Below are 27,503 nucleotides of genomic sequence, written 5' to 3'. Positions count from 1 at the left end.
CGGCACGCAGGGCGCGGACGGCGTCCTCCGTGATTTCCAAACTGATGCAGGTATATAACTTTTTTCATTTTTTTTTCTAAATTTGGCCTCGGTATTCCTTTAAGGACAGATATTTTAACTCTTTCACTGTGAAAACTTATCTCTACACCTTAATAAGGCAAGCTTCTTTAGTGAATTAATACTTAACATACCGATCGATGTGTGGTGATAAGTTTAACCAGCAGGTTTAAACTGGTTTTTTTATAACACCAAAAACCGCTAGCAGATCCGCAAAATGCTAGCAGATTTTGAAACGCTTTTTCTTATTTTTCTTATTTTTCTGCAGCGTTTCAGCTAGCGTTTTGCGGTTTTGTGTAGCGGTTTTGGTATAGTAGATTTCATGTATTGTTACAGTAAAGCTGTTACTGAACAGCTACTGTAACAAAAACCGCCTGGCAAACCGCTCTGAAGTGCCGTTTTTCAGAGCGGTTTGCGTTTTTCCTATACTTAACATTGAGGCAGAAACGCATCCGCAATCCAAAATCTGCAGCAGCCCGGGAGCATGCGTTTCTGCAAAACGCCTCCCGCTCTGGTGTGCACCAGCCCATTGAAATACATTACCCTAGCGGATCCGCACCCGCAAGCAGATCGCATACCGCAGCGGAAACGCTCCGGTGTGCACTAGGCCTTAGTGAATGAATTGAGACCATTATCTTCTATGTGCAACTCTCTACTGCAGTGCACTGACTACACTGTAGAATCTAGTGTATTATGTGTATTTTGCAAGCAAATGCAGTGCATCATATGTACGTTGTGGACAAACACATTTTTTCTCCACTTATTGAGTTGTTGACATCTTGCAAAATCATAGGTGGTACTTGAACATTTTCATGCAATAAAAGTGGTACAATTTCTGAAAAGGCTGAAAAGCCCTGATCTAGGCTGTGTGACCATCTTGTCCAAGCGGCAGCTGAGGCTATTGTTCTGCTATATTCCACACCGTAAGCTCTCCTCCATAGCAACAGAACTCATTGCTAGCTTGCAGTCTATGCAGAACTTGGACTGTGGCCCAAGGGACTGAGTCCCAATCCCTATTGGTGGCAGGGGTTGAGCACCTTTACCTTCAATCACACTAAATGTTTAGAGAAAATTAAGCTGCACTGGTTACACTACATCCTTGTTCTAAGCAACATGTATTATCTTATCTGTATAACTAGTGACTCTGCTCCCTGCTATAGAGTGCTGGTACACAAACACTGCAACCAAACAGCTGGGAGAAAGATGCTGGAGCTCACACACTTGTGAGTCACAAAACAGCTGTAACTGAGCTTTCATCTGCAAGCATTTGGCACCATAAACGAAGACACTTCTAGTATCACACAAGTTATTACCACTGCTCTCTGCTAATGAGAACAAGAGCATCTCACAAGGCACATCATGCAAACAACGACTGTCTGATTATTGTGGATCACAAGTTTCCAAGTAGCGGAAAGTGAAATTCCAGACATTTTTTTTTTGTTACTTTAAAAATAGTAAAGAAGTAGAACAGCCTCTGGAATTACTGGGGAAGCATCCCATGCAGCCACCTATAACATGCAGGCAGCTATCACAATACTTGCATCACCTTGCCATTCTGCAAGGGGAGCATGGTTATATGGAGGAGCAGGGCAGTCTCCAGGCTAAATTGCGGGCAGGGCAAGGATGTAAATATTGCGCCCCCCCCCCCCCCACCATCCCCGTGGACTTGTGAACCCTTATTCTATAGGGACAGTCGCACAACCACAGGTCACAAGTAGATCTGCCTATTTACTAGTGACTAGACACTCAACCAGGAGGAAGCAGGGACCAGGAACACACACAGGCGAAGAGAGCCTGGAAAGCCGACTCCTCCATTGGCGCCGCGCACTGACAGCCTGCAGTACCGCTACAGGACAACAGGTGTCATCACGTGGTGGTGACGTGATGATGACTTGGCAACTGACGCAGGCAGCCCAGCAGGAGTCAAGGAAGGTGATTGCACTGGTAATCTTTCTTCTTCTTCCATTTGGCTGCACCACGCTTCACCCGCCGCCTAGCGGTTATGTCCTTCTGCCTGCGCCTCCTTCTTCTACTTGCCAGTCTGCGCCCAGTGCGGTCGCCCTGTCCGCACTGCCCAAGAAACTGCTCTGTGGAGGAGTAGGCATGCCTTTACTTGGAGCACATGGCTAAAATACAGGGGAAGACTTGTTTACAGCCACTTATCATACTGGGGATTGGTAGTGGTGGTGGGGGGGGGGGGGGGGGTGCATGGCCTTAATTAGGAGATATGGCTATGCTGGGGTGACATTCAGGGCCGTAGTTACCATAAGGCACTGTAGTTGTGCACCTAAAGGTTCCTGACATTGGAAAGGCAGCTCACTCCCATCCCCTAGTACCTCCCTCCTTTCATATGCAGAGTCCTGAGCAGAGTGTAAATGAGAGGTTACTCACCCAGCTCTCAGAATCCACTGGCGAGGTCTTCCTTCAGATTGAGGCACCTCTAGCTACTTAATACTGAGGAAACATTTGGCTACCTAATACTAAGGGACACATATAGCTACCAGTACTTATGACGGGCAAGGGAAGTAAGAAAGAAGTGAAAGCCGGGCCAGGCAGCACACTTGCGGTGTGGTTCTGTGGGGGTTTGTGGGTTCATGGAGGGCGAAGCCTAGGGTGCCAGGACAGCTGTGCCTCTAGGCTCCTCTAATGTAAATCCGGGCCTGGTGACATTGTAATGGGTAAGGGTGGTCATAGTGGTTGTACTATTATGGAGCTGTACTATTGTCAGGGAGAGCATGGTGATCCTAGATGTGGGGTCACCATAATGCTTTGCAGGAGGAGGAGGGGATGAGTAATTTATTTCCTGCTCCAATGTAAGATATTATTTGGGCAGGTATTTTTCAGGTAGCAGAGCCCCAACGCTCACTAGCTGAGCTTTCCTGCCCAATACCAGCCTACACAGAGGACAAGGAATTATAAAAGGCTTGGGGGCAGGAGTGCTCAATGCTGTTTTGTAAAACTTTTGAGGGATATAAAATAAACAAACAATCCCCCTCTCCCCCAACAAATTTCCTTCATTAACCCTCTGGGCGATACAATGACATCACCCAGGAGGGGGCGCAGCACTTTTTTTTTATTTTTTAAATCATGTAGTGAGCCTTGGGCTGCGCAGCGGCATCCCCCCACCCACTCCGATCGCCTTCGGCGATCAGAGTAAGCAGGAAATCCTGTTCAGAACGGGATTTCCTGCTGGGCTTCCCCGGTCGCCATGGCGACGGGGCGGGATGACGTCACCGACGTCGTGGACGTCGTGACGTCAGAGGGAGTCCCGATCCACCCCTCAGCGCTGCCTGGCACTGATTGGCCAGGCTGCACAAGGGGTTCGGGGGGGGGGGGGCTGCGCAGCACGGCGGGTAGCGGCGGATCGGTGGCGAGCGGAAGTTACACGCAGCTAGCAAAATTATGCAAATCGGCCCACCAGGGCCTGAGAAATCCTCCTGCGCGATATACCCCGAGCTCAGCTCGGGATTATCGCCCAGGAGGTTAACAAAAACTAAAACTGCACATGTATACTTACATGCATTAAAATGTATAGCAACACATTAAGCTATCATGCATCTCATGCCGATTACAGTGCAACTAGTGACCAAATTGCCCTTGAAGAACAATTCAGTTAAATGCAATTTAGTATTTCTCCCTTGAAATAACCAGAAGACTCCTTTAGTTTTCATTGTTTTGATCCAATAGTATCACATCCTATTAAAGCGGACCTGTAGAATCTGAAAAAAAGTAACTTCCCTGGGGCTTCTTCCAGCCCCCTGCACCCGCGACGTTACCAAACAATCCTCCAATCCCCTGCAGCTGCTCACTTTCCTTATGGCCGACTTGCAAGGCAACGTCCGTCCTCGTACATGCTTCCGTGAGCATCCCTTACAGGCACAGTACGAGAAAATCTCTACTGTGCCTGTGAAGGGAGAGCGAAAGAAGACGCACACAGCCAAGGCCACGCAGGCGCAGTGAACGGTGACTGAAGAAAGTTAAAGTGCGCCACAGAAAGGGACCAGAGGATCATTTGGTAATGTCGTGGGCATAGGGTGGGTGCAGGGGGCTGGCACAAGCCCCAGGTAAGGGAAACTCTTTTTCTTTCGATTCTTCTGGTTTCCTCTAAGTTACAACATTTATCTTTTTAACAATTACATTAGTCAAGTAAGATTGGGTTGAGGTAAAGGGATGTATTAACTAAACATTAATAAGGCTATATATTTCCATTGCAGTTTGTTTCAGAGACAATCATCAGGTGGAGCTGTCCTTTAGAGGAAAAAGCTCAATTTATATTGTATCTGTGGTAGGAAGCAGTTACCTAATAATTACAAACAAGCTGCGCACTGTTTATCCACTTGTCCAAGCTACTAAAAATTATTTCTTTGAATAAAATGAAAAGTCCAACCTGATTTTCCCGGCTGGTAAGCGGCCACCTTCCTGCTTCAGTGAGATACCCACCACCACACCCGAAGCAGTGGGCACACACCGTTATGTTGTGACCCTCAGCTAGATTGGTCTACAGCACCTGTGAGGTCATCTGGCCACTCCCTGCCTTTCTGGGAACTTGTTGTCTATCTCTGGTACAAGCAGACCAAATCACCTCAAAATATAAACATATTCTGGGCCACCATAGTGTAAAATTGTAAAATCATTTTAATAACAAAAAAAGTGCACATGTACAAACATATCCAGTAAAATGATACGGGTTTTAACGGCCTCAACCCTATGTGTTGGCTCCTCGGTTGGCTTGAATCTCACTGTCTATTGAGTCGGATCCCTCAACATCCACGCCTACCGTTGCTGCGTACTGGTGCTCACTATCCTGTGCCGATGCTCGTGTGAGGCATCAGGCGATATGAGGTACAGAGCAGAGCAGGATCATCCAAAAGGCAACCTAGGCAGGTACCTGGGGCCTAATGGGTCTCAGGAGGGAGGGGGGGGGGGACTCCAAATTTCTCTGTCGCATCTGCCACCTCCGATTGCCAAAAGGACCATCAGGATGAGCCAAAGCTTCTACCTTGCCTAGGACCCCATTTAATCTTAATCCATTACTGGTAAAGAGGAGTACCTAAATGCAACTACTAAAACCTGGCACAAGGACCTAAAATCTCATCAAGGGGACTTTCTACAGTTACATCCTTTAGGAAAACAGTTGTGATGCACTTTAATGTTCTGATTGGTTTAAATTGGGAGTATTACTTCATAGTGATGTATACTTTATATGGGTTGTCGGGATCTCCCTCAATATCACATTCTTTTCTACAGTATACATGACAATGTCTTTTTAAACAGGTTGATAGAAGTGAGCTATGGCGGTCTGATACGTAAAGCAGATTCTGCTGCTCTGTGCCTGTTATCCTTTGTGTTGTGGAATTTATGAGTGTAATCTGTTCTTTGGTTCTGTTGTCTGATTTGTAAAGTATAATATTTTTAAATAATTACACTCCGGTGCTCAGTTTGTATTGCATTTGTAAATCACCATTATCCTGAGTATAACAAAGAATAATTTATGTTGTAATAAGAATCATTTGAAGCATTATTTAGGCCACTCCGGCTTGATGCACAGTCCACTCAATAGGTCACTGAACAGCTATTATAAATTCATTAAATGCAGAGTTGTTAAAGTGGATCCGAGATGAACTTTTACACATTGCATAATTGTGTTCCTTTCCTATTGTTTATAGGGCATTTCTCAAGCCAAATACTTTTTTGTTTTTGTTTTAATACTCTAATTCTCTATAAACTAAACAAGCCTCGCCCACGTTTTCAGAGAGCCAAGGCACTTTCAGACAGTAGCAAGGGCTCATGGGAGTTCAGTATGGGCAGGAGGAGTGGGAGGTATTACTAGCCAGAGATTTCAGAGGGAGAGGGGAGGAGGGAGGAGGAAGGGGAATTAGTTTTTTTTGCTCAAGATGCAGATAAGCCGGCCTCTGTGTAATGTTTACAAACAACATGGCTGCTGGCATTGTATCACAGAAAGAAATAATCATATTCTATTTAAGCTGTTCGAAGCTAGATTTGCTGTGTAAACTATCTAAACTTTAGATAAGATATTTGACAAGTTACTTGTTATAGTTAGTCTTTCATCTCGGATCCGCTTTAACTTCTGCTGCATATACCCATTATTATTCAACCATATTCTATATCAAACCATGTTTTACAGGAGAAGTAAACTTTACCCATGACAAGTGCATATTTTACTATGCTTTCCATTTTGAATTTACGTCCATTTAAAAGCACCACTAGTAAAAATTGGTGTGAGATATTGCCAATAATAGAATATCTAATTTTACTGATAGCCTACTATCTCCTGTTATCAATCGGAGAATATCAGTGACGTTACCGATATTCTCCTATCGCCTATCTCAACCTATTCTCACACTAACCTTCACTGCATCTATGCCAAACACTAATCTACCCCCTAACTATGCCTAACACTAATACCCCACTCTATGCTAACACTAAACACTCTACCTACACCTCACACTAATGTATCCGCTACCTACACCTCACACTAATGTATCCCCCCTACCTACACCAACTCTCAGGCTTACTTTACAGTACAAATGCAAACGCTAAGGGCCTGTTTCCACTATACGCAGAATGGATGCAGAATGGATGCAGTAAAACCGACTCCAATTAATGTCTAAGAGCCTGTTTCCACTAAACGCAATTTTTCTGATGCAGATTTTCCCATAGGCATTCATTGGAGTCAGTCCATTTTGCATCCAATCTGCATGTAGTGGAAACAGGCCCTAAGTGCTCAGTGTCTGCGGAATGTGTGATTTTGAACAATCTTTTAGAAAAAAATCGCTCTAAAAATAATACAGGCAGCACATTTTTTATTTTCTACTGTGGGAACATCCTCATAGGGTAACATTGCTCTAGCGCTTTGCTGATCAACAAAGAGAGCGCAATCGCTCACAGTGTGAACCAGCCCTAACACTTCCACTATGCCCACCCCTGCCGCTATTTTAACTACTACAGAGTTCTGCTACGAAATTCTGTAGAGGATAAAATATCCACTATGCCATCTCCGCCACTTAAATAGCCGCTACGATGCCCAGAGTTTGACCAATATAATAGCTCCTCCCCAGGTTTCTGTATGGTTAGCTTATGGAGCTGTCATCAGAGGGAAAATCAAATTGGCTACACAACTTAAAAATGTAGAGTAAAATTACTCACAGCAAAATTTAAAAAAGCTAGAAAAAGCCGAACAGGATATCCCATCATGATATTTAATTTAAAGTTAATCAAAGATACTACTGCAAATCAAAATTGCATTCGCAAACTCTGATCGTGACTTACTTGCAGTTTTCTGTACATTGCAGCCTGATTTTTTTTTATGATCATCATTGTGCATGATCATACAAAAAAACTGTGATATGAGGTGACAGGGTTACACACTACATAGATGAATCAAATGAAAAGTTACATAGTACAAATTACATTTCAATGATGAAAAATGTAAAATCATGCATTTTGGTCGTACCAATGGTCTAGCACCATACAAAATAAATGGGATACAGTTGGGGACATCAAACTTGGAGAAGGTCTTAGGAGTACTCATTGACAACAAGTTAAATAATCGTACTCAATGCCAAGCCGCTGCAGCTAAAGCTAACAACATTTTGGGATGCATTAAAAGGGAAATAAAAATTTGAGATGCTAGCATAATATGCCTGTTTAACCACTTACTGACTGCCCACTGCACAGGGGCGGCCAGAAAGTGGATCCCGCAAGGACCAGCTCATGCCCAGAGGCAGCGGTCCTTGTAGGGGCAGATGAAAATGACACTTTGTGAAAAAAAACAATTAAAATCAATTTCCGCTAACTTGTGACAAAATAATAAAATCTTCTATGAACTCACCATGCTCCTAACGGAATACCTTGGGGTGTCTTCTTTCTAAAATGGGGTCATTAGTGGGGTTCCTATACTGCCCTGGCATTTTAGGGGTCCTAAACCGTGAGGAGTAGTCTTGAAACAAAAATGACCTGTGAAATCCTAAAGGTACTCATTGGACTTTGGGCCCCTTAGCGCAGTTAGGGTGCAAAAAAGTGCCACACATGCGGTATCGCCGTACTCAGGAGAAGTAGTATGTGTTTTGGGGTGTATTTTACACATACCCATGCTGAGTGGGAGAAATATCTCTGTAAATGGACAATTGTGTGTAAATAAAAAATCAAACAATTGTCATTTACAGAGATATTTCTCCCACCCAGCATGGGTATGTGTAAAAATACACCCCAAAACACATTATACTACTTCTCCTGAGTACGGCAATACCACATGTGTGGCACTTTTTTGCAGCCTAACTACGCTAAGGGGCCCGAAGTCCAATGAGCACCTTTAGGCTTTACAGGGGTGCTTACAATTTAGCACCCCCCAAAATGCCAGGACAGTAAATACACCCCACAAATGACCCTATTTTGGAAAGTAGACACTTCAAGGTATTCAGAGAGGAGCATGGTGAGTCCGTGGCAGATTTCATTTTTTTTTTTGTCGCAAGTTAGAAGAAATGGAAACTTTTTTTTTTTGTCACAAAGTGTCATTTTCCGCTTACTTGTGACAAAAAACAATATCTTCTATGAACTCACTATGCCTCTCAGTGAATACTTTGGGATGTCTTCTTTCCAAAATGGGGTCATTTGGGGGGTATTTATACTATCCTGGAATTCTAGCCCCTCATGAAACATGTCAGGTGGTCAGAAAAGTCAGAGATGCTGGAAAATGGGAAAATTCACTTTTTGCACCATAGTTTGTAAACGCTATAACTTTTACCCAAACCAATAAATATAGGTTGAATGGGGTTTTTTTTTTAAAATCAAAAACATGTTTGTCCACATTTATCGTGCTGCATGTATACAGAAATTTTACTTTATTTGAAAAATGTCAGCACAGAAGATTAAAAAAAATCATTTTTTTGACAAAATTCATGTCTTCTTTTTTGATGAATATAATAAAAAGTAAAAATCGCAGCAGCAATCAAATAGCACCAAAAGAAAGCTTTATTAGTGACAAGAAAAGGAGCCTAAATTCATTTGGGTGGTAGGTTGTATGAGCGAGCAATAAACCGTGAAATCTGCAGTGGTCTGAATAGAAAAAAAGTGCCTGGTCCTTAAGGGGGGTAAAGCCCACAGTCCTCAAGTGGTTAACTCTCTAGTAAGGTCACATCTGGAATATGGAATTCAGTTCTGGGCACCACATTACAGAAAAGATATTGCAGCTTTAGAGCAGGTGCAGAGACGAGCAACAAAATTGAAGGTGGGATGGAAGGTCTCACTTACCAAGAAAGGTTAGATAAACTGTGTTTATTTAGTCTAGAGAAAAGACACCTTAGAGGGGATCTTACTAACATGTATAAATACATCAGAGGGCAATATACAAGCTTGGCGGATGAGCTTTTTGTCCCTAGGCCTTCTCAAAGGACTAGAGGGCATGATCTGCACGCATGGAGGAAAAACGTTTTAACCGTTTATTTAGGAAAGGGTTCTTTTCAGTAAGAGTGATTAAGATGTGGAATGCATTGCCACAGGAAATAGTTATGGCAAATGCTATACCTGAATTTAAAGGGGGCTTAGATGCTTTCCTTGTGTTGAAAGACATCCATGGCTACAATTACTAGGTAATGCCCAATGATGTTGATCCAGGGACTTTATCTGATTGCCATCTGGAGTCGGGAAGGAATTTTTTCTCTTTTGGGGCTAATTGGACATGCCTTGTAAGGGTTTTTTACCTTCCTCTGGATCAACAGGGATATGTGAGGGAGCAGGCTGGTGTTGTACTTTGATCTCTGGTTGAACTCGATAGACGTATGTCTTTTTTCAACCCAAATAACTATGTAACTATGTAACATAGTAATTTAAAATTACATAGTACCAAAAATAAAAAAAAAATGACACCATTTAAAAAAATAAATAAATACATAAATAGCTACCTTATGGACTTTTTAATATGTATGTCATGAGGGTATATTGCTGTTAATTTTGCAAATAAAGGCTTGTAATTAGTGATATAGTATTAAAAAATCACTAAATGGAAAAAATACACCTTTATTTCCAGATAAAATATTATTACCATACATTGCACTAGGGACACAATTTTAAATGTTGTAATAACCGGGGCAAATGGGTAAGTAAAATGTGTTTTATCCACACCAGCACTTTTATTTTAGAATTATAATGGCCGAAAACTGAGAAATAATGAATTTTTTCATTTTTTTCTTATTTATTCCATTTAAAATGTATATTAAATAAAACAATTCTTAGCAAAAAGTACCATTCAAAGAAAGCCTAATTTGTGGCAACAAATATATATACAGTACATCATTTCAGTGTGATAAGTAACAAAAAGGTTATTGGCGAATGAATGGGAGAGGAGAGGCATGATGTGAAAACTGCTCTGGTTTTTGAGGGGGAAAAAAAACCGTGGTTAAAGTGGACCTGAACTCTTACACGACAGAAGAAAAACATATAGAAATGCACCCTGTATGTATTTAGAGAGTTTAACCAGTCTCATTTCCCCTCATCTGTGACTAATCACAAGTTGTAGCTTGATTTCTTCGAATGCACCAGCTCCTGCCACGGGAAAGAGCTAATTGGCAAACACAGGCTGTTAACAATATGTCTGCTTCCATGAAAGCAGAAAGTAGACACTGCAGATTTATTGCAGGATGTGTATCAGCTGTAACAAAGAAATGTTTTTCTTTAAGTGCTCGTTCACACCTAGGGCTTTTTGCTTTTTTTTTTTTTTTGATCGCCGGCGATTTAAAGAAATCTTACCTGAATGACGTCTTCTTCTGTCCGTCCCTTTCGCCTCCCACGATGCGCTCCAAGCGCCGCATGCGCCGTTCATGAAACTACAAACACTTCCTCCTTCCAGGTTGAAGGGGGAAGGGTTTGTAGTCACGTGACCGGCGGATGCGGCGCTTGGATCGTACTGTGGGAGGCAAAAGGGACGGACCATAGAAGACGTCATTTAGGTAAGATTGACCCCCCCCCCCCCCCCGCACAGCTATACTGGGAGATATCCGGATAGCAACTATCCGGGTATCTACCGGAATGGATTTGAGCATCACTGATCTCCATATACCTCTCACTTCAGTAAGTCATTTTTTCCCCAACACAGTGCTCAAACCGTTGTAAGACAGTGATGAGTAGTAGCCTTCAGACATCCTAAACATCTGGTTAAAGAGACACTGAAGTTTTTTTTTACCTTTTTTTCTTATAAAGTCCTCTTCAGCATTAAATTCGAAGCGGATTTGCAACATTCCCGTGGCAGAACAAGTGATTTATTGCCCAGAAATAGCCCTGCAAAGTTCCACCACTTTTACAGATCGCAGATTTTCCTGCCCGGGGGAGGCAGAGCTTTGAGCAATAGCTCTGCCTCCTATCCAGTCAATCTCCATCTCTCTCAGTGAAAGATGACTGAGAGGGGCGTGGAGAGGCGGAGATCAGCGGAGATTGACTGGAGAGGAGGCAGAGCTAATGTGCAAAGCTCTGCCTCTACCAGGAAGAAATGGCCATTCATGGGCAATAAATCACTCGTAATGCCACGGGAAACGGCGAATCCGCTTAGAATTTAATGCTGAAGAGGACTTTATAAGAAAAAAAGGTAAAAAAAAGAGACTTCAGTGTCTCCAATTGCTGTAGCTGTTTAATCCAAGATTTCTTTGTTATCATTTCCTCAATTATGCTGTTACAGGTGATGTAAATACCAATAAATGTTTTAATTTAAGTGGAATAACTTTTTAAATGTAGAGTAAAAAAACAAGGTAGTTTCAGAAACTGTTATTGATAAGAATGGTATTAACTTGAAAATATAATAAAACACGATTAAAACAAACAAATTAAAAGTACATATTTTATGTTCTGGATCCATCCTATTCTGAAATAACAGACTGAAAACATCAGGAAGTCATTGAAGGCGTGATTGGGTAGAAAGAAAAAAGACGTGTCCAAAAAAGTTGGCACGCTGTGTAAAATAAAAGCAAAATGTGATGATTTGCACATTATGTAAGCTCTATAATTAATTGAAAATAGCACAAAAACAACCAAATCAAATATTAAAACTGAGCAATGTGCATTGCTTAATTGAAAATATTTGCTTATTCTGAATTTGATGACAGCAACCATGTTTCAAAACAATTTAAACAGAGGAAGACTGGAAAAATTATAGAACACTTAATAGTTCACAACTAATTAGGCTAACTACCAACAGGACAGTAACAGGATTGGCTATGAGAAGAACATTCCAGAGATACAAAGGGTGCCCATACATGGTACAATTTTTCATTTTTTTTTGATTAATTTAGTTCGATTATTCTGTTAGATCGAATATAGAGATTTTTCCAGCATGTCCGATCTGATTTTTCTAAAAAAAAAAAACGGGATAATTGTTCGCATTTCTTGATCGAAAAAAAAAATAATTTTCAACTTTCATTCGATTCGATCATTTAGATCGAATAAAGGGGATAATCGAACGTTTTTATTGTACCATGTATGGCCACCATAAGACTGTAATGATTGGGGAATTATTTCCGTGGTCAGCGCACAGGACGCGCGCTGACACTGCGGAAATCCTCCACAAGTGTGTAATTTGACAGAACCCAGCTATGGTGCAATGCACCTGTAGAGGGCAATTCCCACCGACAGATGGAGCTGTGGCGTGCAGACGAACACAGCCTCTGCACTGCCACAGATGCCAGGTGGGAATTGTACGAGTTGAAGCAATGCAGGGCAAGATAGCCCTTAAAGAGAGAGAGCACAGACAGAATGTATGTGTATCCACCAATCTAGTCGCCACCCAGCGACGGTGAGCACACAACAACGGAACCGAAGTGGGAACGCAATCGCAAGAGTGGCGATTGTCAATAGTGACACAAGACCGAATTAGACAGAGCACAAGTGTAGCAAGAAAGACAAGTAAATAACAACGATCAGAACATCAAGGAAAATAAACACTAGCTAAATGCGAACACCGCATTCATTCGCAACAGCGAACGCGTTTAAGACACGATCACCGCGCGTTAGACGCCCAGTGATAAGCGTGCCACTCTAACTAACCAATGTAACACAAACACGAAATAGAGAATGCGAACGCTTGCTAGACGGTTACCTCACCGAGCCTACAGCAAGTGTTCGTACCAGACAAGACAGACAGAAGGAGCAGCCAGCAGCAACCGCAGCTCTGGCCTACACTCCCAGACAGAGCACGGAAGGACCCACCGCTACTGCCGCTAGAGCGGATGCGATCCAGACAGACAACCAAATGGGGCTACCAGTAGCAACCACTGCTCTGGCTAGCACCCCTAAGACAGGGTACAGGCAGAATGATTTCCTGTCGACCGCCGCTGGTGACAAGACAATCGCAACAGATAGACAGAACAAGGCAAAACAGATAATACAAGCTGACTGCGCCAGAAGGGATGCCTAGTGCAGTCCCAAGGAATTACTCTAAGATAATCTTAGCAAACAATAGCAAGGCTGATACTCCAGGAGAGTTAGCAGGAACAAATCATCATGACCAGCAAGGAATTCTGGGAAGAAATGGTTTAATGGTTTTTATACTGCAAGCCATCAGAGGAAACAGCTAAGAAATTTGCATGACAAGTGTATGCAAATTCCTCACCAGCAGAGCAACTCTGAAACTTGCAAAGTGAAGACAGGTCTTTTTTCCAGAGACCTGTAGCATTCAGACATAAAGAATGGTCAAACAGCTGTCTGCCTGTGCAGACAGCAGAGCAGATCATTACAAAAACTCTCAAAAGTAAAGAAGGGGAGGGGTACACCACTATGTAAAGCACTGTAAAGGGCAGTTTAAGAATAACGTGTAATATTGCACTACAGTCAGAGATTTTATCATCTGCACAATATAATTAAATGTTTCCTCAGTATCTAAGGGGCAAAGATGAAAGTCAGTATTGGATAGCTGTGATCTTTCTACCCTCACGTGGCACTGCATTAAAAACTGACACAGACACAAGCATTTTTAATAACTCATGTGGGCAGCACGGTGGCGTAGTGGTTAGCTCTCTCGCCTTGCAACGCTGGGTCCCCGGTTCGAATCCCAGCCAGGTCAACATCTGCAAGGAGTTTGTATGTTCTCCCCGTGTCTGTGTGGGTTTCCTCTGGGTACTCCGGTTTCCTCCCACATTCCAGAAACATACAGATAAGTTAATTGGCTTCCCCCTAAAAATTTGCCCTAGACTACGATACACACACTACACAATACATACATAGACATAGGACTATGGTAGGGAAGGGATTAGATTGGGAGCCCCTAAGAGGAACAGTTAAGTGACAAGACAATATACTTTGTACAGCACTGCGGAAGATGTCGGAGCTATATAAATAATAATAATAAGATGCCTTTATCTTTAAAGTTGTGATGCATGTTAGTGGCCTATGATGAATTCCTCCTCTGTTCAGCAGTCTCTGCTTATATACAGAAAGTGACCCACTGTAATTCCTCTTTTTTATGTTCTTAAAAGAAAGATGGTGAAGTGCAGAAGGGATTTTCCTGCCTACAGTAGGGTTTACAAAAGGTTCTAATGTATAATACATCTTTATCCCTGTGATGGTAATGGGACGCATATAACTCGCGACCATAACATCCTACTGTGAACCTAGCCTTAGTCAGGTTTATCTCTATAGTCCTCTTTATTAATGTCTTTTTCCCCTATGAAGAGATGGACTAGTCCAAAACCTGTCACTTCTGTCAGATTTCTACTACCTACTGTAAGTGACAGCAACATAGGAGAAAAGTAATTTATGGCTCATTTTACTCTGGAAAAAAAAAACCTTCTTCGTATTTATGTTTGCACATATTTTACATTTTACAATTGCCCCTTTAAAACTTGCTGCAGATCAGAGGAAGGGGAAGTGGTCCCAGGACATGGAGGAGGCAAACAACTACAAGAATCTGGAAGGAAAAGGAGGATGAACCTTCTAGAGAAGTCCTTACTGAATCAGAAACTGGAGAACAACTCTGCTGCTCATAATTGGAGCCTTTACATTCCAATACTAGGTACTTTGTCAAGGAATAAAAATAAGAAAGAAAACGGTCTGTACACCTGTTTGCAGTCTAACTCCACTGGTACTATTCAGTCTTTTAAAGCAAACCTGAAGTAAAAAAACCTTATGATATATTGTATTGTATGTGTTTTAACCACTTGAGGACCACAGTGGTAAACCCCCCTAAAGACTAGGCTGTTTTTTCATAATTGGCCACTGCAGCTTTAAGGCCAAGCTGCAGGGCCGCACAACACAGCACACAAGTGATCCCCCCCCCCTTTTCTCCAACCAACAGAGCTCTCTGTTGGTGGGGTCTGATCGCCCCCCTTGTATTTATTTTTTTATAAATATTTATGTTCTTATTTTTTGAATATTTTTTACTATTTCCTTTATTTTTTTTCCCCCAATCCCCCCCTTTCCCCAGCCGGCCAATCGCAGCGATCGGCTGTCATAGGCTTCTGACTATGAGAGCCGATCACTCTCTTGTCCCCCCAGGGGACAGCCGTGTCACACGGCTGTCCCCAGTACAACGCTGCTGCTGATCGCAGCGCTGTACTACATGTAAAGATGGTGGTTTCGCCGTCTAACAGTCTCCCGAGTGGCTCCGCCCCCCAAGCAGGAGATACGCGCGCATCTCCTGCAAACTGCAGCCCCAGGACTTGATGCCAATTGGCATTAGGTGGTCCTGGGAATGCTGCCGCGACCATGCCCATTGGCGCGGAGCGGTCTTAGAGTAGTTAAAGATAAGGAATAGAACATAAGTAGCAAAGAAAAGAGTCTCATTTTTATTTTCAGTTATATATATATTTTTTTCTTATAACATTGCATTATTATGACACATTTGCAGTTTACAAACCACACTCTGTATAAAACAGAGCAGCGCTAATGACCCTTTGATCTTTTCTGCTGTAAAACTCTATCTCAAACCGTCTTTCACAGTTTCTTTGCTGTTTAAGTGCTTCAGAAAACAGGAGTGTCTTTGACCCAAGTTGGGTCGAAGAGCTCAAAGAACCTCTTTTGCATAGATAACAACTGAAGTTTCTTAACTCTTCCTGTACTTGGAAAACAATGGGACTCTTTTTTTTGCCGCCAATGTTCTATTTCTTATCTGTACTACACATACAGTTCATTATAACATAAGTTTATTTTAGCTTCAGATTTGCTTTAACTTGATCCCTTCAACCTCCAGACTGTATCTGGTGGAGATTACGGTATGTACAGTGTGTCCAGAAGGCAGCGAAATTCTGATCAGTAGAGGTGACGTGGTAGCAACATGAGTAACTGCTTGCTGGAAACTCTTATCACCTACTGTAAAGATGTTATCCTGCATTTTAAACAACTAATGTAATGTTCATCCTTTTTCTGCTGAAAACTGTTAACTCCCTTGTCCTCTATATTCACAGTACAAATGTATCTCCTTCTTGCGTATGGCCTTACTACAAGTGAGGCCACTAAAATATCTGGAGAGTGATACATTTCACATTTGTTTAGTGTTTTGAACATACAGTGAGGTAAATGTTTAACCAGGGAAGAGAATAACAATCACTGGCTCTGGATTACCAAATTACGGAAAGCCACAATTATTCTTTGCTTTCAGTAGAGCTAAAAACACAATCACATGAGCTAAACACCACGGAGGATAAACATGGTGGCATGAGCTGCAGTGAAACTAATAGCAGATGAGAATGGTTCCCCCCCAAAGTTTACTTACTTCACCTAGTGCCAATGCCCTCCAAATCCTACAAGAAATGTATTCCTTGTTAATGCAGCTAATTTACTTATTCCTGTTTTGTGAAAATCTAAGAAAACCCCAACCATAGTTCTCTGGAGGAAAAGAGTGAATAGAGTGGCGGATATGGAGGAGATCATTATGGTTGCCCAGGGTAAGATGGAACAGTATGTTAAAACATGGGCGCACTGGTATGAATTTATGGACACAAGGATGTGTTGAGTGAGAAGGGGTGATTGAACCGGAGGTCTGTTCCTTCCACCTCATGCTGATTTCTATCTTTCTGTTTTTTCATCTCTCTTTGTTGCTATATTTATGGCTCCATATCTAGAACTATTACTATGACAGGTTCTGATGCTCCAAGACAATTTTTTTTCCCTTTAGTTATTTTACCGGTTCATCCTTTTCTTTATGTTTGTATACTGTATGTGAGATTGGTGCCTCTATTTTGCTGTTAATCTAGGTGTAACCCTATCTTCTATCCAGATAACATTGTTGTTCACAAGCCAATTATTTTGATGCTTCTTGAACATTATACTGTATATGCGCTTTATGCATGGCTGTTAAACTTCTACATTGGACATTGTTATGCCTGGTATCTGTTCTCGTGTTTTTCACTGCTTTGCAAAATAAAGCTTAAAAGTGAGAGAGAATGGTTTTCCACATCTGGTTACCAATAGGGATTATCAATGAGATGAAAATATTTCCATGTTCATGCAGGATTATGTAAATTTGTATGCAAATGTATGCAGCTTGAAAATGGACCAATCAAGTCCCACCAGGTTTAAATTGATTGGTCCATTTTCAAACTGCTTAAATGTACATAGAAATTTACATAATTACTGCATGAAGTCGGAAATATTTTCATCTCACTGACCATACCTAGTTACTAATGTGGACATTGAGTGCCTCTTTAAGCCACATGCTTTTAGTTGCGTTTTGTTCCTTCCATTTTCCTCAAAACAAATGTTGCAAATATAGGTAAAACTCTAGATTTCTGTCCTTCAAGTGTTGTTACAACATTGTATGGTATTAAAAAAAAAGTTTGGGAAAACACTTGAAATGGAGGCTACCAGATGCTCCTAATCCTCATGCTTATCTTCTAACCTCTGAATCACATGCATCTCCAAAGAAGTATTCGGAAAGTGGAGTCATGTCAAGCATACAGAAGTTTATGAGATATCAGCGCAGGATATTGGTACTGTCATATCCTGTAAATGACCTTCCCCCAAACACCAGAGCCGGGACAAAGTCCACCACCAACAGAGGCTGAACTGCCAAAGTGCCCCCCTTCTAACTTTCCTGAGCTACAGCATTACATTATGCATGATCCGGCTCAGCAGCATGAAGAGTCACTTCTTAACAACAGTACCTACTCACTGGGCTCTATGCACAAAGCATTACAGGTAATGCTGAAAACAGCTGATTTTACCAATCACCTTCCCTAGGTACAATTCACTAAATCTATCTCCGCAGAGAAAATCACAGTTCCTGACAAGTGAGGTAAATTACTGACTTGTGCGGTAATTACCCCGGGAAGTTTAAATTCACAAAGATTTCTGCATTTAATTTACCGGCCTAAAGTGTTCTTTTTTTTTTCTCCAGCTCACAGCAGCCGATAACTGGCTCTCCCCAGGCTGTCTCTGTGCGGTGGATTTGACAGACAGCCTTTGGGGAGAGCCAGGCGGCCAATAGGGAGAGCCACACAGCCTGCTTCTCACTCTGATTTGATCTGGTATCAGGTGGGTCTTTCACTGTATCAAATCAGAGGAAGCTGACAATTCAGCGGGCATCCCTACATCCCTTTAGATGTGCATATTTGCGATGTAGCATACAGAAGAGCTCCCCCTAGTGGCTGCAGCAAATCTAAAAGGATGACAGGCTACATTGGACAGAAAACCTCAGAGCGGAGCACGGTCATCCAAGTGGAGATGCATCAGCGCGCGATTTCCTGCAAATCGCCACCCCAGACATAACACCAATGTTTTTAGAGGTTTTTAAGTAGTGTGAACCAAGTTTTGTATCCAAAATATTTTGCAGACAACAAATAAAGAATATAAGCACATGTAGACGCTCTGTTTTATTACATTTTAGTCGAATAGTATTCCGGGTACCAGAGTGACCCCCCTAAGGGGTGGTGCAATATTGTGAGCACTTGGCCGCCAAATTAATTAGGAAATTCTACATAACACCAATCAGTGTTAGGCGGTCCAAAAACGTTAAAGCCTGGCTCATCCAAGCATTCATATTTATAACAGAGAAATGGAGGAAGTGAACAAGAGCGGACCAAATGAAGATGCCTCAGGTGATCCAGTTGGAATCTAATCCGACTCTCATCTGACAGTATCAGCCAATAACTATGGATAAGATACCATCACCTGATCCAGACACTCAGAATGACATGGTACAGTGGTGAATGTGGGGGATTGAGCGGATATGGTTGGCTGCAGTGGTGACCATTTCATGTTTTCATGATCATTATAAAGTAAATGTTCTGGCAACAGAGCATCAGCGTATTTCTAACTGGTCTACTAAACGTAACAGTGCAGAAAACATGAAATCTTAACATATGAATGTACTCTCTACTTGCAGTAGTAGGTCTGCTTCAAGGCTTTTGGCACTCTAGCAAGGATTGGCAGGCTTCTCAAAGCAAAGAGCACAAGTCTACTGAACTCCTGACTGTGTAACTTTCAGGAGAGTCAAACTATGGGGCTGCCTTAATGACCTTGAGAAATACTGTAGTTGAAAAACCAATATATACAGTGTATACATATATATTCATTTCTTACATTTAGACAACATACTGTAATTCTTCCTTTTAATTGAGTGCAGTATGTTGTATTTCCATACAGAACAAATTAAAAATCCCTCCTGAAGACTGGCTCATCTGGCAACAGTTACAGTAACACATCTATACTGTACCTTCCTGGCCAATTATGAAGATTTATCTAAGCAGATTAGCTGCACTAGCCTAGTCTAAGCTTTTGGAAAGCAGTTTATTCAGCTTAGCAGGCTTCAATTTTGTGTCCAGCAGACAACAGAGGCTTTCTAGGAAAGCTGCTGTCAATCATTGTTATGAAAAGGTCTTCTGCTGGAATTCTATGCAGTCATATAATGGGGTCTGTGTGCCAAAGAGGCGCCATTGCTCCCAGCTTTCTATGAAAGAATGTAAGAGTTGTTTGCCGACTGCTTCCGCCAGCCTGCTGCAGGTCCTTCGCTAGTGATATATAGTACATTGGTCCAACTGTACATAGAGTTAAATAATACATTTCTGCTCATCATGTGGTAAAACAGACACATGGGGCTCTATTGACAAAACTTCTCATAAATGACTTATCACCTAAGTGATAATAATAACCTTTCAGCACATTTACAAGCAAAATTATCACTTAAAGATTAACTTCATTTCAATATCACTTTTCTTACCTTAATTATAATATATAATATTATATAATAATATTATAATGTAACATAGATAAGGTGAAAACAGGTGAAAAAGCTTTGTGAATCATGCCCATAATGTAGTCATTTAATTTGAAATAAGTCACCATATAGCAAATGTATTTTAAGGCGTGGCAAAGGTAATTTACTGTCCAGAAAAAGGCCCACTTTAATTGGAGGAAAATGCATGCTGTGAAGAGTGTGTGTGATGCAGCACCCTTCATCTGCATAATATTCTATTATACATTTTATGTATCGTGATCAGGGTAAGAGGCTGAGGAGGAGAGTGAAACGGAAGCAGGAAATGTTGGTGCCAGAGAGCCGCGGAAGTTTGGGTGTCACCATAGGCGTGCATACAAATATTGTTTAGAGCAGGAAATGTGGCTGCCTGTTATAAATGATATTTGTATGAGTGCCTACAGTGGCTCCCAATATTTACATTTTTAGCAGTGTCCGATATCTACAGTTTTTTACTGTTTGTGGTGGGGATGACAAGACAAAACAAATAACATTTATATCGCGCTTCTCTCCTGGCGGACTCAAAGCGCCAGAGCTGCAGCCACTAGGACACGCTCTATTGGCAGTAGCAGTGTTAGGGAGACTTGCCAAAGGTCTCCTACTGAATAGGTGCTGGCTTACTGAACAGGCAGAGACGAGATTCGAACCCTGGTCTCCCATGTCAGAGGCAGAGCCCTTAACCATTGCATGGGCGTCCAGGGACGGTGGTTAAGGTTAGGCGCTTAGGTGCTGGGGGTGGAGGGGATATGTTAAGGTTAGGGGTCAGGAAGGGGAGTTTAAAGGTAGGGGTTAGATGTCGGTGGGTGGGGTTAGGCATTGGAGGGGGGAGGAGTGAGAGTAGGCGGTTTAGCTGTAATAAAATATCAGTAATATTTACAGATATTTTACTAACAAAAATTAACACTCTAAAAAAGTTGACTATAGGTGAATGTTACTGATACTCTACTGTCATCTGTATCCCGGTGCCCACATTTAGTTGCACCTTTATTTCATGTATGAGAGATGAAACACTGTGATAGTGCTGTATGTACATAACGGATTTCTGATGTCTCCAGGAGATGCTCACCTATATAGAACTAAGTAGACCAGAACTCTGAAGCAACCAGAAAACATCCCATCCTAGCATTGGTGGATATGCAAAGCTACCTTTATATTATTTTATACAGTACTAAAATTGTGTTATGTTAAGTTAATGTTGTCTTTGTCTTCATTTGTATTCAGTTACTGTATTTTAATATGATTACAGCTTATGGTGTGGATGGATATGCAGTAGTATAAGGTATAATACTGTATTACTTAGGCCTATTGTTAACAGTAACTCTCAAGCAGCCAGAAACCACATTTATCCAGCATTTACCAATCCCTGTAAGTGCTGGATGACTGAGATTCTACTGTAATACAGTGAAATTAAATGTTAACACTTCTATGGAATTTTTCTTCTGACAAACGTAAAGGGATTGAGAATTGCAGCCAATAAAGGCGTGCCCGGTCGGCCACTCTAGAGCAATAGCGAGTCTTGACCAAGGAATCGTTACTGAATAGCTATTGGCTCCAGCCACTGGTCTCCTATGTCAAAGGTGGTGTTTTTAACCACTTCACAATCCAGCTCCCCAGCAATAACATGTTCATTACTGATAAGGGCCTAATTCCAAAAAAAGATTCGGTACCTTGTATTGTAATGGGAGACCAGATGTTGCAGAGGAAAGAAAGCAGTTTTAAATTGCTTTTGTCCTGTGTCGCTATCACTTACAGAAGTAGTAGAAATCTGATAGATTTGATGGGACTAGTCCATTTCCTCATAAGGGATCCTCAGGACTAATTATATTTACAAAAGCCAGAATAGCATTTATGTAAGGTGACAGGCTTGCCAGCATCTTTCTATAGGTCCTTTCCCTAGGGCACTTTTGTGAAGAATAAAGGAAATTCATGAATCCCCCAGGAGAAGACTAACTGGTCCAAAACCTGTCAGATGTTTACTAGCTATTGTGAGTGACAGCAACATAGGAAAAGGGCAATTTATAGTGCATTTTACTCTGGAACAAATAAACAGTTTATATGTATGTATGCACATGTAATTTACATTTTTCATAATAGAAGTATACAGTAAGGAATGTACCTGTTATCAGTGAAAGTGCTGCTGAGACCCGGGCAGAATCTGTCACTTCCGGGTCTCGTCGCTTGTTCCCCGCTGCTGGCCCTGCAGGTGACTCACAGTCCGCACAAGCTGATAGGCGGAGGGCGCGTTCGCAGTACGCCCTTCGCAAGAGTAAACAATAGTCAGCTGACCCGCTTAGCTGATTGGAGCGCAGTCAGCTGATCACTTCCTGTCAGGGTTTGCTGTGTGATTGGTTGTGCGGAAAGTGGCCGGCCACTGATTGAAGAATGATTGATATTTAAAGAGAACCTGTACTGAGTAAAAATATTTAAAACAAACACATGAGGTAACTTCAAATGAATATTACATAGTTACCTTGCCATCAGTTCCTCTCAGAAGCTCACCATTTTCTTCTGACAATAATCCCTTCCAGTTCTGACAAGATTTTGTCAGATCTGAAATATATCAGTTGCTGTCAGTAAAATATCAGTTGCTGTCAGTTATAGCTGAGAGGAAAACTGATGTACCAGGTAATGTCCATGTTTCCCTATGGCTCAAGTGGGCGATGTTACAGTTTAACAGTGTGCTGACCAGAAAGCGGTTATGGGGTAATGGCTATTTTCAAAATGGAGGACGGAAAATTCCCCTGATCACAGTGAACAAACAGGACCCAGGAAAGTAGAAAGAGATTGAGGAGTAGACTACATGGAAGGTAAGTATGACTTGTGTATGGTTATTTTGACTTTTAATGTTCAGTTCAGGTTTTCTTTAAGTGTGCAGAGTGCTGCCAGTCATCGCCCGTGATGAGCATAGCTTTGGCTGGGTGCTCACTCTGATCATTGTTTGATATTCTGGACTTCGACCTCGGATTGTATTTGACTACTGTGTTGTGTTTAACCTCTGCTTGATTCCTGGATAACCCTTTGCTTGCTGCCTGGACAAACCTCTGCTATTTAATGGACTTCCCTTGTTTGCTGCCTGGACCGACCTCTGCTAAATTACTGGACATCCCTTGCTTGCCGTCTGGACCGACCTTGGACAGTTATTGGATAATCCCTGTATGCCACTACTCTGGACGATAAGTCAGTTCACAGTGTGCATATACTCTCGCGTTAACTTGTTATATATCATCTGGAACTTCTGTTAACCGGTCACATAAACTTGCATGTAGATTTAAGGAACTGTGTCATACTACATCCATTATCATCGGTTGCTATTCTGCATGCAAGTCTACTGGAACTGTTTCATAACTCTGATCAAAATTGCTATCGCTGTTGCATAGTTTTGCATGAAGATTATTTACTTGGACTGCTCTGCCTGAATTGTGTATGTGATACTGCGGAACTGTGTTACTAGCCTCAGTACTGGCCTCTGGTGGTGTATCTGCCTTCTCTGTCAGCTTGTATGCCTTACTCGCTTAAGTCCTAATTAGGGCCAGCTAGTGGTGTGCCAGGCATGGACAGTTAGGTGTCAGTTAGTGTGTGCTAGGCAGGGATAGCTAGGTAAAGAGCGAGACCTATAGCCTGGACATACATGCTGACTCCTCAAATTATATCACCAAGCCTTACAAGAAGTCCTTTAAACAGATTTTCCAATAAAGTTTTCTCTGTGGTATTCTGGGGATACAGATTACAGTAGGTAAGTGGCAGGAGCGTAACAATAGGCCCTGCAATTGGGGGGGGGGGGGGGGGGGGTTCACTCAAAGTTTTGTAGGGTTGCCCAGTGATTTCTAGTTACGCCCCTGGTAAGTGGTTAAATATAGCATGAGAAAAAGTCCCATATGTCTTATGATAAAAAGTATGTAGGTTTACCTAGGCTGTCAGAAAATATATCACACTTCTCAAAAATGGTTTGTCCTACTGGGAGACATCTGTTCAAAGCATAAATTTAAAAAGCTCAGTGTTAGACAAGACAAGTAACATTTATATTGCACTTTTCTCCTGGCAGACTCAAAGCGCTGCAGACACTAGGGCGCACTCAGTAGGCAGTTGCAATGTTAGGGAGTCTAGCCCAAGAACTCCTTACTGAATAGGTGCTGGCTTACTGAACAGGAAGAGCTGAGATTTGAACCCACATTGCTACTGATCCAGCTAACACAACTCCCAAATACAAAAACTCCCTAGTTTTGCCACCCTCTTAGTGACTTGACAATCTTGGGAAGGCGGAGCTGGGAAGGTCGCTTTATTAGGAATTGAGAGGAAGCCACACAGCAGTGATTGCCAGGTGAGTGACTGTGCAGCCTGGTAGTCCTTATCAGAGCTTCTCAAACTTTCGCCTTGGCCAGCACAAGTAGCCTCTCAGTCTCTGTAGCAGTCATAGCTGGCTCCCAATATCAGCTACCAATCATAGGTGTCTCCCAATAGCAGCAAGCAGTGCTGGGTACCTCTTTTGATCTGTCTGTAGTCAAAGTTGACCCCCCTATATCAGCTAGCAGTCATGGGTGCTCCCAATATCAGCTATCAGTGCTAGGTACCCACTAATATCTGTCAGCAGTCATAGGTGACCCCCAAAATTGACCAGAAAACATAGATGGCCCCCAATATTTGTCTGCACTAGAGGTAGCCGCTATCTGTCAGAGGTGATCCCTGCCTCCATCAGTGGTTAGTAAGATCTACAAGTTGAGAACATACTGTGGGGTAAAATAAAAAGGAAATTCATACACAACAAGTTGCTAAAAAGCAGGAAACGTAATGATGAGCATTGAAAAGCTGAGGCTCTAGAATTATTTCCCACCATATTTGATAACACTGGCGCCATCCATTTTTTTTTAACTCTCCTTTCCCATCACCCTCCTCCAAGGGCAACTTGGTTGTGAATGCTCCCAGGCTAAATGGTCCTAGTCCTCCCCTGTAATGCATGCCAATATTACTCTCTGTTCCCTCTCACTAACATGGAGGATTAGCACATGGTGCAGTCTTGAGAGGGATGGGGTATTGGGCAGTAGCCAGGGCCAGAGTGGCACTCCAGAATGGGTCACCTCAACAGCAGTGGCACAATTTATGGACAGGAAATGTGTGTTTTGTATCCCCATGTCAGCATCCTTGTTGTGGAGTTAGATTTGCATAGTATACAGCATGTTTAATTTGCTTACGCCCCCTTTTACACTTAGACCCTTCCATGGCTTTGCGTTACCTATTCTGCACGCAGGGTAACCCAACAGCAATGAAAGTCTATTGGGCCCAGTACACTTACTGCGTCAGGCCCCAATTTTCCGATGATCCGTCAACCTGCCACAATGTCAACAGCGTGTTACTGTCAGACTTCAACATTGACGGAATGCATGCGAGTGAGTGTGTGTGTGTGGGTGGGGGAGGGGGGCTATTCATATGACCTTGTCGGCGCATGGTCATATTAATGTAGTTTTCTGAGGTGCGATGCGATGGGGTAGAGCATTGCACTGCAAACGCAAGAAACAGGTGTAAAACCGGCCTTAATGTTTTCTAAGTCAATGACTCAGATAGCTCTGCAGATGTTCTGATTCAACTTGGTGCATGCTTTCTGGTTCGAGACTTTGAAAATACTGAACTGCAGCATTGCAGTCATCAAAGCAGTATTTATTAAAAAAAATGGCTATCCCATCCATAGTAGATGACATGTTTTTCCCAGTGTGGCTCTCTTTTCATTGGCTTCTGACTGACTACTGTGTGCCCCTCTATGTTTGCTGTCAAGACATTAAAATGTAAATGCTTCATGAATAGGTGCTGAGGTAGCCGGTACTGCTATGTCCTCAGTACATAAACTGCTGCGGAACTTGGAAGTACTATTTAGATAAAATACATTACAGTGAGTATTTTTGATTATACATAGCTTTAGATAAGGCATGGTTGGTAAGGCAACCCATTATCTAACACTTAATTGTGATCCTGTTTGACTTTTATATAGCTTTTAAGTAAATAGTAACGGGTGTATTTGCGTGGCTATAGCCTCCATTTCACGCTTATGTTCTGATTACTGATGCTAGAGAACTGAACTGTATTCTATCTTCAACATAAAGTAGACAGTTCAGCTTTCCAGCCATCAGCAGTTTCAGCCAGTGGACCTCAGCCAATTACTTGATGCATTCATGTAAAACTAATCCCAAATAAGTGCCTTATAAATAATAAAACTGTAGCCATTCCAGGGTGTTCAAAACCATTATATATAGGCCAAGCACATGACTCTGAAGATTATGAGTCTCTAGTTCACATCAGAGCAGTAACAGGAAAATACCAGCGTTTTTTTATACAGAAAACATTTATTCAAACATATTGTTGAACGGAAAATCCCTCTCAGTACTGATTACGCAACTGATTACTGATCTCTTGAATTTCTGTTATAAGTGTGTCCATCGCTCGAACTTCATCAGCTAATTGGTCAGACACCTCTCCGCTAGCCACATCTGTGTAGATTTGCTGTAAGACAAAATACATTTATATATAATTGTACCAAAAAAGTAAATATATGTACTAAAATAAAGTTTCAAGTCACTGATGAGCTGGTGTGAATGATGGTATTGCATGGCACTGCACACTACCTTCACTTACATCGTGAGCAGCTTTGCATCATGAGCTTTTCACGTGCGTTTACAGGTTTCCTCATCTGACAGTCACTACTAGGGAGTAATCATAGCGTCATAGTTTTTCATTTATTTTATATTATGGGATATGGCAAATTCAGGAATTAAGGCAAACCGGTAAGGTTTACAATTCATACTTATTGATACTTACCTCGGGAGGGCAAAGACTCCAGATCCCAAAGAGGCATCCCTGTCGTCCTCCGCAGACCTCCCAAAATGTGGCCTCCATGCATATGCGCTCAACCACCGTACCGCTCATGGTCTAACAGAGTCCAAGCGGTACGAGCCCGATCAGGTCTGTGCTGCAGTGCTGGTGAGTCGCGACTGCGCAGTGGCATGGACCCGATTCAGCCCAGCTACTGCCAAGCGGGACGGAGCTAGCGTGCATGCGTGAGCTGCCGACAAGCAGACTTTCGGGGGGTTCCACCACTGGAATGAGATTGCAGAGGACTACGGGGGAAGCATTTTTAGGATCCAGAAGCTTTCGCCTCCCGAGGTAAGTACACCATACGGGCACTTATTTTGGCTTCAGGTTCCCTTGAAGTGTAGAGTTGTGTTCTCTAAAATACCCAGATAAAAGAATTCACTGACTCCCAGATAAAATAATTAAC

General features: G+C 42.2%; 1 protein-coding gene and 1 long non-coding RNA gene across 4 annotated transcripts in view; one reads left to right on the top strand and one right to left on the bottom strand.

Moving 5' to 3' along the window:
• LOC137504108 (uncharacterized) overlaps positions 1-27,503 on the top strand; it is a 216,423-nt gene that overhangs the window by 86,119 nt on the left and 102,801 nt on the right. The window lies entirely within an intron of this gene.
• Positions 26,552-27,503, bottom strand: part of TTC27 (tetratricopeptide repeat domain 27) — a 564,428-nt gene continuing 563,476 nt past the window's right edge. For all 3 annotated transcript variants that reach the window (XM_068232111.1, XM_068232110.1, XM_068232112.1), the window contains one exon: positions 26,552-26,728. In XM_068232111.1, coding sequence (XP_068088212.1) covers positions 26,606-26,728 — 123 coding nt within the window. In that variant the 3' untranslated portion in view covers positions 26,552-26,605. The remainder of the gene's footprint in view (positions 26,729-27,503) is intronic.

Source organism: Hyperolius riggenbachi, chromosome 4, assembly GCF_040937935.1.
Source record: "Hyperolius riggenbachi isolate aHypRig1 chromosome 4, aHypRig1.pri, whole genome shotgun sequence".
Lineage (NCBI taxonomy): Eukaryota > Metazoa > Chordata > Amphibia > Anura > Hyperoliidae > Hyperolius > Hyperolius riggenbachi.
The sequence above is the reverse complement of the archived record's forward strand: the minus strand, read 5'-3'. Positions and strand labels throughout refer to the sequence as shown.